At 61.0% G+C, this 16,716-nt stretch overlaps 2 protein-coding genes across 3 annotated transcripts; both read right to left on the bottom strand.

Moving 5' to 3' along the window:
- Positions 1-393: 393 nt before the first annotated feature.
- On the bottom strand, positions 394-3,142 carry FXYD2 (FXYD domain containing ion transport regulator 2). Its single transcript, XM_049800439.1, has 6 exons — positions 2,962-3,142; positions 2,118-2,156; positions 1,912-1,986; positions 962-998; positions 782-812; positions 394-595 (listed from the first exon to the last, which is right to left on the bottom strand). Exons 1-5 carry the CDS (start codon positions 3,059-3,061, stop codon positions 788-790), a joined length of 276 nt encoding a protein of 91 aa, XP_049656396.1. The 5' UTR covers positions 3,062-3,142; the 3' UTR covers positions 394-595; positions 782-787.
- A 1,185-nt stretch (positions 3,143-4,327) lies between these two features.
- On the bottom strand, positions 4,328-15,227 carry FXYD6 (FXYD domain containing ion transport regulator 6). 2 transcript variants are annotated; one of them, XM_049800436.1, is made up of 8 exons: positions 15,092-15,227; positions 7,906-7,968; positions 7,656-7,694; positions 7,452-7,526; positions 7,278-7,314; positions 6,942-6,991; positions 6,779-6,821; positions 4,328-6,207 (listed from the first exon to the last, which is right to left on the bottom strand). In XM_049800436.1, the coding sequence occupies exons 2-7, from the start codon at positions 7,961-7,963 to the stop codon at positions 6,793-6,795; spliced, it is 288 nt and encodes a 95-aa protein (XP_049656393.1). In that variant the 5' UTR covers positions 7,964-7,968; positions 15,092-15,227; the 3' UTR covers positions 4,328-6,207; positions 6,779-6,792. The 2 variants fall into 2 exon arrangements, with proteins under 2 accessions (XP_049656393.1, XP_049656395.1); XM_049800438.1 differs by lacking the exon at positions 15,092-15,227 and adding an exon at positions 13,509-14,918.
- Between the last annotated feature and the right edge of the window lie 1,489 nt (positions 15,228-16,716).

Raw genomic sequence — 16,716 nt, 5'->3', positions numbered from 1 at the left:
ATGAAAACGGCCCCCTGCGAACAGCACGCACTCGCTTCTGCATCTGACCTGGCCTGAAGCCTGCACAGCATGGGGTAGCGCTCCAAACCCCTCACCGCATAGCCCAGGGGAAGGACATTTGCCTCAGGATTTGGGCACCCACAGCCAGCATTTGTGCCGGCCGAGAGGGATGTTTCCTCAAAGCAGCCAGGGTGGCTGAGAGCAGGAATGTCCCTCCCTCTGCAGGCCCTGGTGCAAACCCAGAGCGGAGGCAGCCAGCTGCTCCGTGCCGCGGGTGTGCAGAGGAGCCAGCAGAAACCCTTTCTGGGTCTGTGTTGGAAGATGTCTGCAGGGCAGAAAGGTCATTGGTGCTGGGCCAAGAGAGTGGGCGATTCAGATGCTTCGGGCACAAAGTTTAACCTCTCTCAGCTTGAACTTTATTAGCCAAGAAACTCTTGCTGCATCTAACAGAGGGAAAAGCACGAGGGCAATTTGCGTCCTGGCCTCGTCTGGGGTGAGCAGGGTAATGGATCCACTGGAGCGGGGTAAGGGGTGGCCCTTGGCAAGGACTTTGCTGGTTTGGAGGAAGCTCTGCTTCCATGGCAGCATGGCAGCTCTGTAATCAGACAGAACGGGAGTGTTACATGGCCACAGAGGCCAGCGTGCGCTAGCACCTCTCCTCCCCAGACAGATCCCCACGTAGGTACTTCCCTGAAGCATGGGTGCCTCAAAGCACTGCTGCCCAGCCCAGGCAGACCCAGGGAGCCTGGCTGCCGGCTCGCTGCATCCTCCTGCAACCTACCTGCAGCTACAGGTCTTCCTCGTTTCCTTGTCTGTAGAGTGAAAAGCAAGGGGAGATGTGTTACGCTAGGCAATGTGGCTGAGCTGGGAGGGAGTACGAGCCGAGACCCCAGCCCTTTCCGCTGGCAGGACTAGGATGGGGAGGAGAGAGGAGGCTGCCTTAAAACCGTGCAATACCCACCTCCTCTTCTTCTTCCCTCCACAGTGGAACCGCTGGCCTGGGGGCAAGAGGAGCGACTGAGGCCTTTTGTGGCTAGAGCCTCACCCCCCCCCCCCGCCCCTGTCCCATCTCGCCCGCCCCTCTCTGCTCGGCGGGCTTGTCCCCCACCAGGGACCACTGGGTTTGGCTCCTGAGGGAAGCCCGGAGACCCCTGCCTCCATGCTGGGGCTGGCCTCCTGCCTGGCTCCCACTGGTGTGGGGAGACACTGACCCCACATGCTGCCTCCCAGCCCCTGGCTCAGCTGCGCTGCCCGGCCAGCCCCCCTGCACTGCCCCGGATCCCGAAGCCACAGTCCCTGGTGCTGCCCAGCAAGGCGCCAGCCACGAGAGCCCGCTTGGATGTCTGCCTTTCTCCCTCAGCTGCCCCTGGGATTGCAAATGCGGGTGATTTTCTTATCTTGCCCCCTAAAACTGCTGTGCAATGTCACAGCGTGCAGCTGCGATGCTGCGGCCACCCCCAGCCATGCGGAGCGAGGCAGACAGTCCCTGTATGCACAGGCAGGGTCGCAGGGTGCCCTGCACGCTCGGCACCGAGTCTCCCTGGGAGCCGCCGAGGTCTGAGGGCTCTGGGAAAGCTGGTTTCTCACTCTGGAAATGTCAGAGTTTTCTCTGCTATTTTTAATTAGTGACCTTCCCTCCGAAGCCTTGAAGCTGGCAGGGAGACGCGAACCGTTTACGTTGTCTCGTTCCCAACTCGCTTTCTGTTGGGAGCTTGCCTAGATGGAAAATTCCCAGGCAGCCCCGGCTGCAGGCAATGCCCACCCCTCACACAGTGGGGCAGGGTCAGTGGGCCCCCTACCCCAGCACCCGGCCAGTGCCTGGCACGGGGCAAGGTGGGAGGTGAGCGGAGAAAGGGCCACGTGTGGGGGAACAGAGCCAAGGCAGGCATCCAGCCCACCCGAGGCACTTACTGAGGATGATGAGGAGCCCAACAACAAAAGCCACGACGGCAAAGATCAGCCCCCCGTTGCGGATGGTCTCATAGTCTGGGGAGGAGGAGAGCCGAGCCAGCGTCAGCCCAGCCGAGGCGCGGGGCTGAGCCCGTGGCGCAGAGCCCACGGGCAGGCGTGGGAGCAGGCTGCCCGTAGCCTCCAGGCTACCTGCGGCGCACACTCACCGTAGCTGAACCTGTCCAGGCCCTGCTTGGGCGCTTGCTCTGGAAAAGAGGAGAAACCCAAGTGAGAGCCAGGGCCTGGGCACTGGGCTTGTGGTGGACACCTGGGTGGGGAGTCGAGGTGGGAAAGATCAGGAATAAAGATTGCAAGCAAGAGTGCTCTGAATTCCTTAAGGTCTAGCTGAGAAAATAAAGGATTCCCAAATTCCTATTTTTCACTCCAGGAAGTTTAACGTTCACGGGGCATTTGCAGGATGCACGGGAGTCTTCGAGCTCCAGGAGAAGCTACAGACAGACTCGGCTCGATTGTTTGCAGCAGCCGGTTGCTATTTGTGAAGGCTGCACTGTCAGCAGAGCAGCCCACACGGTGCCCTCGGGAAGTGCCGCTGCCCACAGGAGTCGGTGGAGCAGTGATGGCTCTGCTCCTGCAGCACAGAGCACTGAACAACCCCCTCAGGCTGACACCTTGCACTGGGGTGCGTCCTGGCAGCCTCTCTCCATGCTGGGAGGCTTGTCCATCTGACAGCTCTGTGTCACCACTTGAGCCCCCTTACCTGACTGTGCATCCCTTTGCCAGGAGCCATGTGGAAGGAGAAATCCCCCCAAGAAGCCAAACACCAGCCAGCACTGATGCGCCAGCAGGCTGCAGAGCTCTGGGGATTCATCCCCACAGCTCCCCCGAATCCTCCGCAAGAACTGCCCCCGCACAAGCTTCCACACGGCAGGAGGGAACAGCCCTGCTCCTCGCACGGAGATGCCCCTGTGAAGGCAACAGCCCTCCCAGAGAAGCCCCTCTGGCATGGGCTCAGCAGGGTGCTAGCTGCTGGTGCCTGCTGGCCACCCTTACCGTCACCCATCGTGTCGGCGTGTCGTCCGGCGGCGTCTCGCTCTGGGAGTGGGCGCCCCTGGGAAAGCACATTAATTGGGAGGCAAACCTCATTAAACATTAACGACCTCGCTGTAATGTTTATCGCAGTCACGAGGGGAGGCACAGGGCTCCCACCCACCTTTGGGAAGGAGGCCCTGGGAGGGGAGGGGAGGGCAGGGCGCACACCCACCGTGCCAGCCAGGAGGGAGGGCTGGGCACCCCGGAGCCGCGGGTGTCCCTACCCCAGCCGGGAGCAGGGTGGCATGCCCTCCCTCGCTTTCTGAATGTCGGGCCAGCTGGGCTTCACCTCCCACTGTGGAGGCGAGCCCGAGGTGGGGGGCAGAGGGATGGGCTTCGGTACAGGCTGCAACTGCCTTCTGCTAGAGAGAAGCAGGCGGCATGCCCTGTCCCCGCAGCCTGGCGCCACGGGTCCCCGCAACGGTGGGGTCAGTGCCTCCCAGCCCCACGTCGAGCCGTCCCAGGGGAGGCCCTGCAGCACCCCGGCACAGACACGTCCGTGGTACATCCCTGCCCGGCCGAGGGTACCAGGATGCTGCGCCCCTCGAGGCTGTGCCGGCCCCGGGGTGGCAAGGCCAGCTGCCAGGCAGGCTGTTCAATCCAGTTTGCTCTAATCTCGCAATCAGCGAGCGGGAGTCACGCGCCCAAGCCGATTAGCGCCACAGTGGCCGGCCCCAAGGGAGCGCTCCCCTTGCCGTACCCAGGGCTGGGCCCAGGCTGAGGCCCCCCAGAGCCCCCCACGGCAGCTCGATGCCGTGGGGCAAAGCCAAGCCCCAGGAGGGCGGTGCGTGGGGCCGTCCGGGTGGCCCCGAGCTGAGGCGGCACCCAGCATCGCCCTCGATCGGTGCCAAAGCTCCCGAAAGGCCAAGGGACAAGGGGGCTCTGTGCCGGCCTCCCCCGGGGCCATGCAGCCAGGCTCACCGCTCACACGCTCCCTTCACATGGCCTCTGGGGCTTGAAACTGCTGCTGGCTGCAGGAAAGAGCCCGGCAGGGAGGGGGCTCGGACAGCCCACTGCTGCTAGCACAAAGCTCATCTGTGCTGCCTGGGGGATGAGCCACCACCCCTCCCCTCCGCCCCAGCCTGGCGCCCGGCGCCGAGGGACAGCGTGAGAAGCTGCCTGCCGGCTCCCCCAGCCAGCCTCCCCGGCAGAGCTGGAGCCCTCAGCCCCCGTCCCGCTCCCCGCAGCCTTTCCCCCAAGCCCTGGCAACGCCATGGCCCTTGAGACAATGCAGCCAGGCACAGATAGAAATGATATTTTATTCCTTTCCCCCTTAGGTCACAGCACAGAACACACCAGTCCTTTACCACAGCAGTACACTCACCTATTTAAAAGGAAACATAATAGGTAAGTTTATTTTACAACAGTCAGGATTTTGCCATTTCTACACACCACAGTGATTTCTTTGTTTCACATTAACACCGACGGCACGCTACAGACACCACGGGCACTCCAACGCGGGACACGCACACAGCTGACGCTCGGGGGCTGGGCTGCGCAGGGTCTGCTCTGCCCGAGGCTGCAGGGCAGCGTGGAGGCAGGAGGCGAGCAGAGCTCTCTGCAACGGCCAGGAGGAAGGGGAGAGGGTACTGGAGACAGGGTCTCTGCCTCGCACAGATGGGACAGAGCGTGCTTCCTAGCACCGCCACGGAACGCAAAGCATGCAGGGACACAGCCCACCCTGGAGGCAGGGCCACCGTGGCAGGGTGGACACAGCAGAAACCCCTCTCAAAACCATTCTGGAGGACAAGAACCTCTTCCTGCTGCATGGACACACTCCAATGTGTTTCAGCGCAGCCCTGGGGACCCCCGCTGCTGCCCAGCCTGACCTGCCCTGGCAAGCGCCCACGACCAAGCCGGCAGTCCCCAGGCCCAGCTGAGGCCACAGTTTTGCATGCCCATGGGTGTGGGGAAGGGGCCAGATTCACAGGTTTGCCTCCAACCCATGAGCGGACACAAGGTGACGACAGCCTCTGGGCTCAGCCCTGCTGTGCAAGCTCAGGTGTGCAAAGCCCCGGAGCACCGCTCACCACTGCTAGCTGCTGCTCTGCAGGGAGAAGGAGCAGCTGGCATCGGGGGGGCTGACAACACGTAACCACCACAGGATGATACACAGCACTGATGCGGGGGGCCATGGCGCAGGGAGTGACAAGGCATCAGGAAGGGCAGGGAGCACCAGGAGGAAATGCCGCTGCCCCTTCCCTGCTGGAGACAAGCAAGGACAGGTTCTTTATTTCAGTCCATGTTTCTCTTTAGCCCTCAGAGACTGTTTAACCTACCCAACTCCATCTCACGGGCAGGCAGAGCGTTGGCAAGGAGCTGCTTTGCACTGGCTAGCATGGTCACCACTGCACAGCCACCCTCTTTCACAGTGTCACCGTGCCGGGGGATTTCATGGGCTTCTCTGCCACCACAGCATCTCCTCACCTTTAAAGCAGCAACCCACACCGATGGTTTGGTTGTGGCCAGCAACAGAAATGGGGAGTGCCAAGCAGGCGAGAAAGGGGAGATCCTTTCAGCCTTAAATCCAGCACCCAGGTGCCTCCACTGAGGGAAGCAGAGCCGCAGGACGTACCTGCCTGGCTCGCCCCCTACTGCGGCTGCCTTCAGGCCGGGGGTTTGCACAGGAGGGTTATTGCTGAAACTGCAACGCCCGTCCAGGCTTAGGCTGGACAGGCCCCCAGAGCGCTGCGGGACTGGTCCCCGAGCCCTGCCCAAAGCCAGCCAGGGTGGACCACAAGCCCCCGCCAGTGACACTGCCTGGCATGCAGATGGTATCGTGCGGGCCGTGCTGAGTGCCTCTGACTTGGGGGGGGGGGGGGGGGGGGGGGGGAATGTGGGGCTCCCCTGGGCTCACGCCGCCCTGCCCTGCGGCTCCCGTTCCAGGGAGCGCTTGCCAGTTGTACACAGCCCGAATCACACGCACAGCACAAGAAAGGTGAAGAGAAAGTCACTATTACAACATCAGCAACGACTAGCCCTAGAGGTAATGATCATCTCACATCAACATTACACAGCACTGGAGGCAGAGAGGACGGTGAGTGGAGTTTAGTCGGGTTAGTAAACAGAGAACCGGTGCTGAAGTACAGAGGGTAACACAGACACAGCAGCTTCGCATCTCCTTAGAGGGACCTGTTGCTGTGATTTCAGTTTTCTCGCAGGCCACTGGCATCTGCGGTCCAAGCATCTGTCTTCGGGTCTCTGGGTCTGTGTGCAAAGGAAAGCAGTAAGTCAGGCTGGGAGCACCGCCACCGCCTTTCCCTGCACAGGGCTCATCCACCAGCAGTGCAAACCACCTGCCCTCCAGCATGGGCTCCGGGCCTCCGCTCTCTCTGAACACAGAGCTCGGGGCAACTCTGACTGTGGGCAAGGAGCGAGGTGCCCCAGGGGGCTTGCACTCAGCTCTCTAGAGGCCCTAAAAATAAAACCCCCTTGGGGTGGAGGAGCACAAGGAGAGGAAGTGTAATAATGCAAGGGAAAATCCGGACAGATGCTTCCTTTTCCCGCTGGGTTGCCTGGGGCTTGCCGAGCACAGGACACCCGGGACCCCGCCAGCACCACGTTTCCCTGCCACAGCCCCGACCAGCACTCGCCCCTGTGCCGTGCTGGGGATGAAGGGCTGCCCGGTCCCAGCAGAGTGGTCTACTTGGAGCCCCACCATTGCCCCTGTACACAGCCCTGGCTGCCCCTCCCTTCCTTCCCAGCACTGCAGCCACGACAGCCCTAGTGCCACCACATATGCTGGCCTCGGCTGGTCCGCGGCAGCCCCGAGACTCACCACATGGCTCTTGTTCAGTTCTCTGCTTTCTGTGCTCCCGTTGCTGCAAAGGGAAGAGCAGAGCGGTTCGCAGTGCCTGCCCAGAGCTGCATGCTCCGCAGGCAGGCGGGGGTAACGCAGAAGCAGCAGCAGAGCACGCGCAGGACGGGACAGGTGACCTTACCATTCGAGGTGATCAGGTTCTCTGCCTGGGCCTCCTCATCCCCTGGGGCTCTGCAAGAAGAGGGGCACGGTGAGAGCGGCCAGGACCCGCACCCTGTCCCTGGGGGTGGGATGCCCAACAGCACAGGGGCATGCTGAGGAAGGTGCCCTGGGAGTGTGCAGAGCTGCTTTGCCACCCAGGAGCTCTGCAGCAGAGCTTGGGGCACCAGGCACCCAAACGGGATGCTTGGGGAGTGCAGCCACTCCACCAGCTGCGGGAGGGAGCCCAGGAAGAGCCGAGCGCTGGGCAGAGAGGCCCACCAAGGGAGATGTTCCCCACCAGGCTGCTCTCACTCACCTGGGCTTCTGGTTGAAACTGCACCTGCACCTCCTGCCTGAAAGGGGAGAGAAACACCATCAGCATGGCCAAAGTGGGAATGGGCCACGGCCTTTCCCAATGGCTGCCCCCCCACGAGAACGGTCCCCACTGCCCTGGCCCACAAGCCCAGCATCCGCATGGTCCCCAACTTACTGAGTATAAGGAGAATGCCAACGGTGAATAGGACCACGGCAAACACCAGCCCCCCGATCCTCAGGCTCTGGTAATCTGGGGGGAGGAGACACAGGTGCTTGTTCCCGCTGGCTTCAGGGAAGGGGGCGGCCTCTTTCACTCCCCATCGTACATGCACGCATGTCCCCCACTAGCACGCCCATCCTCACACATGGCGATGCTCACCATAGTTAAAGGGGTCCTCCTCCTTCTCTGGGGTGGCCACTGGAAATAAGCAGACAAGGGTGCAAGGTGAGTGAACCTGCCGGTGGAGCCCCTGCAGCCCCCCTTGCCCCCCCTGCCGGCACGGGCACTGCTGCTGCCCACGGCCCACTCCAGCCTCCCCCGGATTGGAGTGGCGGCTGTCTGCCGGGACCCTGCAGCCTTTTCCCATGCCCGTGACCCACCTTGCATGCGGAAAGCACTTGGCACCTACCGTCTGCCACAGCCGCCGGCACCAGCAGAGAGCACAGGAAGATCAGCACTGCCTCCATGGCCGCTGCAAGAGAGGGGAAAAGTGGGCTTCAGCACCCAGATGGCTGATGGAGGGCACCATGATGGGGCTGGGGTGCACGACTATGGGCAACCCGTGCCCGACTGTGTGGGCAGGCAGGGCTGCACAGCCCTTGCAGCCCACACTGCGGGAGAAGGAGCCAGGCTGGCCCCAGGAAACACCCAGGGGCCTGGCCACGATACCTGGGGCCATAGCTGTGCCCAGCCCAGTGGGGACATGGCATTTCGCAGGCAGAAAAGAGGGGAAAGGTTTGAGCAGACAGATGGATGGACTTTTTGTGGGGTTCTGCGGTCCATTTTCAGGCACCTCTGCACCACTGGCTCTGCTCCTGGCATGGAGCAGAGCAGAAGTCTGTGCAGTTGCAAGGCTGCACTGCAGGCAATGGGGCCAGCACGAGGGCTGTGATCTCTCCATCAAGGTCAATACCGTGTCCTTCACCCAGAGCATACTTTAATTTGTCCCAATTAGCATAGCAATTATGGCACATTCCTACAATGAGGCCAGCAGCCCTGGTGGGACATGAGCTCACAGCCATGCTTGCCCCCCCGGCTCCCCACACTAACCTACAGCAGTGAGGAGAGACCTTAAATACCCCCTTAGTTCCCTCTCATAGCTGAGCCTGTCCCCGTCCCTTCACAAGCACCGACACGTTGCCCTTGTGCGGAGGCACCCAGCCAGAGCATGGACCCTTCTCCAAGGGATGCCAGCCTGGGTGTAACAACACTGTGGCCGGGCTGTGATGCTTTCTGCCAGCTCGGGCAGGGGTGCACATCTCCATGCCCCAAGCTGCTGCACCCATTTGGGATGGGCACCCTGGCTGCTGGGACCAGCCAGCACCGGGCACCGCTGTCAGCACACACGGTACCTATTAACTGGCCCCGAGGCGTCGTGATGGGCAGGGGCCGGGGGAGCGGCTACTCTCCGTCCTGCCAGCTGGCACAGGGCACCGCACACACCCGGCCATCCCTTCCCGCTGGCTGCGATGCCTCTTGCCAGGACGGAGCAGGCTTGGCGGACGCGCTTCCTTCGAGGGAGCAAGCTGGGAGCTCTGGAGTACAGGGGCAGGTTGGGTGTTGCCTCGCCAGTCACCCATGGCTTACCCGCGCACAGGGCTCTGCTTGTTTGTGTTTTGCTGCCGTCAGGCAGTCACTAAGCGCCCCAGCGATAGGGCTCGGTGGCCATACATGGTGCGGGAATGCGAAGAGGGCTTGCTGCTGGCACAGGAGAGGAAGCGGGGTTATCGGGCATGCTGCACAGCACTGAGAGCACCAAGCGCTACAGAGCTGCTGCAGCTGCTGCGCTGGATTAGTGCCGATAAGAAAGGGGCCCTCAACAGAGCAGGAATTCAGCTAGCTGATGGATGCAGATCCCTGGCGTGCTGCTATTCAGCCCCTCCAGAGCTTGACCTGATTCGGATGCAACCTCAGCCCCAGCCCACCTGGGCGGCCAGTGACGGGGGTGGAGAGGCAGCTCAGCTGCCGCAGGCCGGCTCCTCGGGGCACCAGGGTCCCCCAGCTCCTGCCACGAAGGTGCCCAGGAACAGCACACATGGAGTGGGCTCGGCGGCGCCCACCAGCCTGCCAAAGCCAGCCTCAGCAGCATTCCGCTTGGCGGCCGGTCTCCAGCGCTGCCTTCGGGAGCCAGCTCCTGTCGCGTCTGCGGAGGAAGCAGCCTCCAGCACTGCGTTCGGCCCCGCCAACATGGGGAGCATGTTTCCAGAACCCCATTTATTCATCGGAACAAGTTGCCTCCCATGATAACTCACGTCCTTCCCTTCCCTTCCACATCTTGTCATTTTGAAGTCAACGCATTTCATCTGAACGCCAGAGGGTTTAATTTCACTGGCCCACAGCTGCCGCTACACCATTGTGTAGCATGGGGCTGCGCTGCCACGCCGCGCTGGAGCGTGCCGCTGGCTGCCTGCACCCAGACAAGCCCCCTCGTTTGCTGAGGCACGTAATTCTGGATAATTACCAGGCCTCAGAAACATGTACAAAGAACCCAACAGCTGGTGAAACAGTAACTTCTAGTTGCCGATTTTCCTATGTCCTTTACCTCACATCCTTTATCTCTTTACTGCTGAGGCTGCCAGCGCAAAGTCAGTGTCATTACCCAACACGAGGGTGTTGTATACGCACAAGGAGAGGCAATACAGTGCTTGCCACTGCTAGATGAGCAGTATGAATTGGCTCTTGTAGGGTATTAATGATGCCTTTATTTTGTGAACAAATCATTAGATTTCTATTGTTTCTTTTGCTGTTATTCAACTACTATTGCAGCAGCAGCTCAGTGACATCCCCTGGAGAACCTACTCAGGAAATTTTGCATTATTCACAACCGTCCCTGCCCTGCCCTGAGCCCCGCCACCCCAGCCAAGACGTGTGGGAACCCTCTCGCTTTCCTGCTTGCCCCATGCACACTCTCCTCCTGCAGCGGGCAGCCCTGGGACTCCTGAGGGCAGCGTTTCTCACCCACGCCCCACAGCCCTCAGTTGCAGCCCCAGTCCCTCGTCACGCACGAGCCGTCCCACTGATGCCTGGCAAGGTGCTTTACAGCACGGGCAGCCCTGCCTGCAACGGCAAGAGGGTCTGACCCACAGGCCACACAGTTCCCAGAGCAGCTTCGAAAACACCGGAGCCACGCTGCTGGCTGCCTGGGTGTGTTTTGCCAGCACTAACAGAAGTGAACATCTTGCAGCTCTGGCACCCGCCGAAGGCTTCGCTCCCTACCCTCCTGCAGTCCCCTCCAGCCCTCCACAGCCACCCAAGGAAGCGGGCCAGCACTGGGGCCCCGCTTGGCCACAGACATTGTTTCCAGTCCTCTGCTCAGCTTCTGGCTTCTCACGCTTAGTGCAGCAGAGGTCGCTTTTTCGCCAAGCCAAGCACACAGCACACATATGTTCTTTGTTTTTCTAACTCAATCCCCCAAATTCACACACTTCCACACGCTCAAACTTATCTCCGCACGAGTTAACCATCAGGATTGGCAGTGTCCTTGCTCGAAAAACAAACACAGCATTCCAGAGTGCAAATGAGCCCAGGTCTCCTCCAAGGAAGCATATGCTTTGCGAAGCGCCACAGGTTTTTTGGGTTGTTTCGAGCTGGCCCACCCACTTTTTCAAGAAGCTGAAATAAAGCGAGAAGAGCAAACATTGCAAAGGGTTTGCCATTTTCCCCGCTTACGCCTTCAGACCACAGTGTTCAAGCCATGAAGGCGCCACTCCCTGCCCTCCGCTCGTGCTGAATCCAGCTGTGCCTTTGCACAAAGGCAGCGGAAAAACAACAGCTGCCTGAGGAGCGACAGCAGCCCCGCACCCGGCCACGTCTGCACAGCCTACTCCTCGCCCGCCCTGTGCCGCTGGGCTCAGACCTCTCTGTTTTCTCCCCGTTAGTGACACAAAGTTTGCTGTCACCAAACCGAGCAGCCACGCACCCATGCAAACCACGAGGAATGGGCAGCGCAGAGCGCTTCGCTTGCCACTCGAATCAAAACATGGGTTTTTTTCCTGTTGAAACTGCGAGATCTGCCTGCATACAGAGACAGGCAGAGCGGCACAGGATGCAGGGCAGTGGTGCCCGGAGGTCTCCTTCCCTTTCGCCTCGACCCAACTGGCAGTTTTAAGAGGGCAAACCAAATATTTACACCCCCCCATCCCTGTCTGCATGGCTGAGCGGTTGCCAGAAGGAGGACATCAGGCTTTTGGGAGAGGCTCCTGGGGGAAGGAAGGAAGGAACGACGCAGACTGAGGGAGTACATGGCGTTTGCTGGTTAGGGGCTTACCAGAGCTTTTGTTGAACCCCTCTCTGGCAGGACAGGGCTGAGCCACGGCTGGACCTGCTCCACGGTGAGGGTTTGCAGGTGGTGCCCACACTGCCGCCCTCAGCCCTGCACACTGGCACAGCCCTCCACCCAGGGATGCCCTCCCTGCCCTGGGAAAGCGCTGCTAGGCACTGGGGCAGCCCACGCAGCTGTGGCCGCGCCCTCGGTGCAGCCTTGTCCCTGTGGCCACCAGTTGGTGCTGGCAGCCCCCAGAGCAGCACCTCGGGGTGGGTGGCAACCCCGCTGGGGCTCGGTCCCATCCCGCCCAGCACAGCCCCACTGTGATTCAGTGCCCTGTTGCCTTCCCACCAAGCTCAGAGCCGACATGCTTTGCTCTACACTTCACCACAGCTCTCCCTCCGCCTCTTGTTCCTGGATAATCCCTCCTTGCGATTCCGCATGTCATTGGGCGTAGCGTGTGTGTGTGCGCATGGAGGCCGTGTGTGTGTGAGACAGAGAAGCGGGGGGAAGTCCGGGCAGACAGACCCAGTCTCTCCTGCCCACCAATTAGCTCTCCATAGCATGGCAAATCACGCCAGAGCAAGGCAGGTAAATTTGTAATGGCATTGAATCTTGAAGTCCCCTTTTCCTTTTCATTGTTTTGCGTAGATCTGCCCTGTCAAGTCTCAGCCGTCACGGCATAATGCCGGGCAGCCTCCTCCTTCCGTCAGGAGTCCTCAGGGCATCTCCCAAAGATCAGACCTAGTTAAAATCTCTAGTTTCTGTGCAAAGCCCCCAAGACCGTGACAGCAGCGCTCAGTTGCCTGGAGCGTTTAGGAGCGTGCATGTGTGAATGGACATTTCCAGCTATGCATAGATGTGCTTTTCTGCCATTTCACGTCAGCATCAATCGGGCTATTAATGTGCCTGTTGTTGTGCCTAGTTCCTAAATGAGAGGGGAGATTTCCAGCCCTCGCTGTTCTGATATAGACGGTGCTTCCCAAATGTGGTGCCGAGTCAAAGGCTGACCGGATGGAAGACAGAAAACTGACTTTACTAAGATCTAATCGCCTCTTGCGGGGTCGGGCTATCTCCCCAAAGCAGAAGCTATTCAAAAGAAACCCTCTCCAGGAGCGCCAGGAACCCAAACTTCAGCCCTGCTTCTGCAGAACAAGACTCACCCGCTGACCCCCATGGACCAGCCCCGGCCGGGTTGATGCTCGCGAGAGCACGCGATCACAGGGAATCATTAAACGAGGTCGGAGGGACCCTGACCTCAGCACCCTGTGCTGCGTCCCTCACCCATAGCCTGGCATTAAGCCTGCCTCCTGCAGGGCTTCTTGCAGGCAACCAGCCCAAAAACATCGAGGAGCCTTAGCCAAAGCTGCCCAGCCACACCTGGCTCACCCCAAGGACACACATCTCCCCAGATGAGAAGGGGCAGACACAAAAGAGCGAGGCCGGCCCTTCCTTTGGGGCAAACCTCTGGCACAATGATTGCCAAGCTCATGGCCGCCTGGCATCAGGAGAGCAGGCAGAGAACCCAGCCCTTGGCTTCAGGGAAGCAGTAAACACCACCAACAACCATCAGGAGTCTGCTGCTCCTGTTTTCTCCTCGTTTGCTTAACAGATAATCAGGTGCTGTAAACCTAACCAGCACACTGGCTTGAACCATCCCACCACACCCCGCTCCACCCAGTCCTTGCCAGCATGGCGAGGCATCAGCACAACGGGAATCAAACAGGTCAATCAAAAGCAGAGGTTACCTGCCAGGTCCTGGCGGTGAGAGGAATCCAGATCACCAGGAAACACCAGATCAGCAGTGTAAGAGAAGCTGTTTCACGCTCCCCTGTGTCCTGGGGTACCACAAAACAGCCAAGCATCAAAGGGCAGACATTTTCTCCCTCTCTCCTTTGCTGTTGCCGTCAGTCACGACCACCACTGAGTGCAAGGCAAACGGAAGTCCCCAGCAGGCGCGGCCATCATCCCTGCCAGCACTGCTGCGGCTGCATGCCGCGAGGAGGGACGGGCGGGTGGCACGACCCCTCAGCAGGACACCTCCGCACTGCCTGGCACGAGCGGTGCCTTCCCTGTGCTCGGGCGGCGCAGCAAGGCGGCAGCCGCAGAGCTCGGCAGCCTCTCAATGCTTTGGAAACACGCAGACAGCCCAGAAGCCAAACACAGGGAAAGAACCGGACACAAACCTGCCGTGCTGGGGACTTGTCTTCAACACCAAAGTCTAAACTGCTGGCAAAACTGTGGCTCTCCATGACATTTTACCTGAATGGGTATGTTTCAAGGAGGTGGCTAAAATGCCAAGGCGAGCTGTCGGAGGCACAGGGGTATTCTCCGGCAGGACGGCGAGCATGCTCTAACAGGTGGCCTGGCTCTGCAGCGACTGTGCTTGACGCGGGCAGCTATCCCTGGTGTGCTCCCTGTCACTCCGCCTCAGAACCATGCTCCTACTGCGTGCGGGCAGGGACTCTGGGCTCGTCTTCGTTTCAGACTGAGAGCGAAACCATCCCATGGGACTAGGGGTCCCAGAGTGACCCAACAGCGCCTTGGGGCACCGCAGGCTCACTGAAAGGGGTGCAGAGGACTGTATCAGGTCCGAATCCATAGGCAGCTTTTCCAGAGAGGCTGCTCTTTCCTGCTGCAAAGCTTATGCACGTCCACACAAACCACCTGTCACTCTCCCTCCTACAGAAATATTCCTGCGAGAGCCACGTTCCACCACATGGCCTCCAATATCTGCTTCTTCAGGAAGCATGAACTGCACACCCCGAGTGACACGCTCTTCCTTCCCTCTGGTACGCCTTCCCAGGATAAAGCACTCAACCGTTGCCATGTTGCTTCGACATTACTAAAATATTTAGCAAGAGAAGGCAGAACACTGCCAAATTCTCACCGAAGCAGGGGGGTTACCTCCCTGTTTCCCCAGAGCCTGCACACCACAGACCCCAGCCAGCCCGGGGAGGGCTAGGGCAGGCAGGGCATGCCGGAGGTCTCCGCGGAGGGGGGCGTGGGGGTCCCGGTCCACTGGGGCATCCTTCCTAGCACGGGGGCCTGGTAACCAGGCAACACTGGGATGCGGGAGACCACGGCCACCCCGGCGTTGCCATGGCAGCCACCCGGCCCGGGGATACGGGCGGCCCGAGGCGCAGGGCGATGCCCCGGGGCTCCGGACCGGGCCGCGCCCCGACGGTCTCCCCGGCAGAAGGGGGCGGCGGCACGGCGAACCGACGCCCCCCTCCCCCGCAGTACACGGACCGCCGGGCGGTGCCGGGCGCGCCGCGGCAGGACACCCGAAGCCCCCCCCGCCTCGCCTCCCCTCCCCGGCCGGACCCACCTGAGCTCGCCGGGCCGAGCCGGGCCGGGCTGGGCTGTCGTGCCCCGCTGCTCTGGGCGGTACCGGGGGGTGGGAGCGCAACAGAGCGGAGCCGGAGCGGAGCGGGGCTGCCGGACAAAGGGGAGCGGAGCGGGACGAGGTGGGGCGGGGTGGGGCGGGGCTTGCCGGCGGGGGCGGGGCCTGTTGGCGGCGGGGTCGCGCGGGAAGCGGCCGGGGGAAGCGCGGCCCCCGGTGCGGGGGGAGAGGAGGTGGCGAAGCGATTTTGGGGGAGCTTTGCGCCCCTTTGTATGCTCCGAGATCCGCCACAGCCAGTCAGGCGGGGTGTAGGGCGCGACCGCGAAGGGGGGACACACGCTTACCCGGGTTTGAAACCCCCTCCCTTGCCGCACCGGAGAGCACCCGGTGTGGGGGCAGCGGGGAAAGCGGGGAGCGAGCAGCAGGCTGCCGGAGCTCGCCGAGGCCACCAGAAGCCGGAGGCTTTTCTGTCTTGCTCGCCGCCCCCCCACCCCAAGAGCAGAAGGGTGTATCTGGGGAAGGGGATGCTGCGCTGCCAAGCCAGGTGGCCGCTTCTCAGGGCTTCGGTGGGATCTCGGGGGGCCGCCCAGGACAGGCCTGCTGGGGAAGGGGCAGCAGGGATGCTTCCCGCCTGGCCGGGCTCAGTGGTGGTTGCACCAGCTTCGGTTCCGGGCGTGCTCGGGACCTGCTGCCTGCATTGACTTCCCGAGATCCGCCAGCATTTAGCAGGTGCAGAAAACCAGACCCTTGGGGGGGGTCAGAAACCAGCACATGCTTCAGACAGCCGAGGCAAAATGCAGTCTAACCGAACGAGAAGGGCTGGACCCACTGCTGCCGGGAACACACGCCCCGTTGCAGAGCTTTGTAGCAACCGACCAGTTTAGTCCCACCAGTTAGCCAGGCACGATGGGAGGTGCAAGGTCCGGGAGGGAGATACGTGTTTAATACAGCACGGCACAGTCCCTGGAGGGAGCGACCGTGTCTGGCGAGCTGCTTGTGGCCAGGGAGCAGCCCAGTTGCAGCCACAGCGGGGAGAGAAGCTGCGGTCCTGGCTGGGCTTCGAGCTCTGGCCAGAGCCACTGTCCCAGAGCTGTGGGTATCCGCAGGAGGAGTGCAGGGAGATGAGGGCCTGCCCTGAGCTCCCGAGTCCTCTGCAAACCACAGCGCCGAAACTGCTCAGTAGTATCCATGCAAAGCCAGAGCTTCCCACAGGCTGGGTGCCATGGGAGATGGGCAGCAGGGTGCTGAGAGCACCACTGGGCAGCAGCTGACTGCACCGCTCCCTTTCAGGCCAGGCTGGCACACCTGGGTCCACTTGGCTCCTGCGGCTGCCCTGGAGAGCAGTTTCTTCTTGGAAAAAAAACCCTTAGCAATGCTATCGCCACTGAACTGGTACATCACCTAATAACTCAAATGCATCTTCGCTAGAAATCGGACAATAATGGCACATGGTCCATCCTGCATTCATTTCCCAGTTTCCAGTAAAATATAAGAAGAAAAATAAACCAGCCCTGGCATTTCAAGGCAATTATTCAGAAGGGTCAAAAGACACAGACCAACAGCGAGGGACTGGACAACGTCAAGTCTCTTTAATGCGTAGGGATAACGTG

The sequence above is a fragment of the Accipiter gentilis genome, chromosome 5, assembly GCF_929443795.1.
Source record: "Accipiter gentilis chromosome 5, bAccGen1.1, whole genome shotgun sequence".
In the NCBI taxonomy this organism is placed as follows: Eukaryota; Metazoa; Chordata; class Aves; order Accipitriformes; family Accipitridae; genus Astur; species Astur gentilis.
The sequence above is the reverse complement of the archived record's forward strand: the minus strand, read 5'-3'. Positions and strand labels throughout refer to the sequence as shown.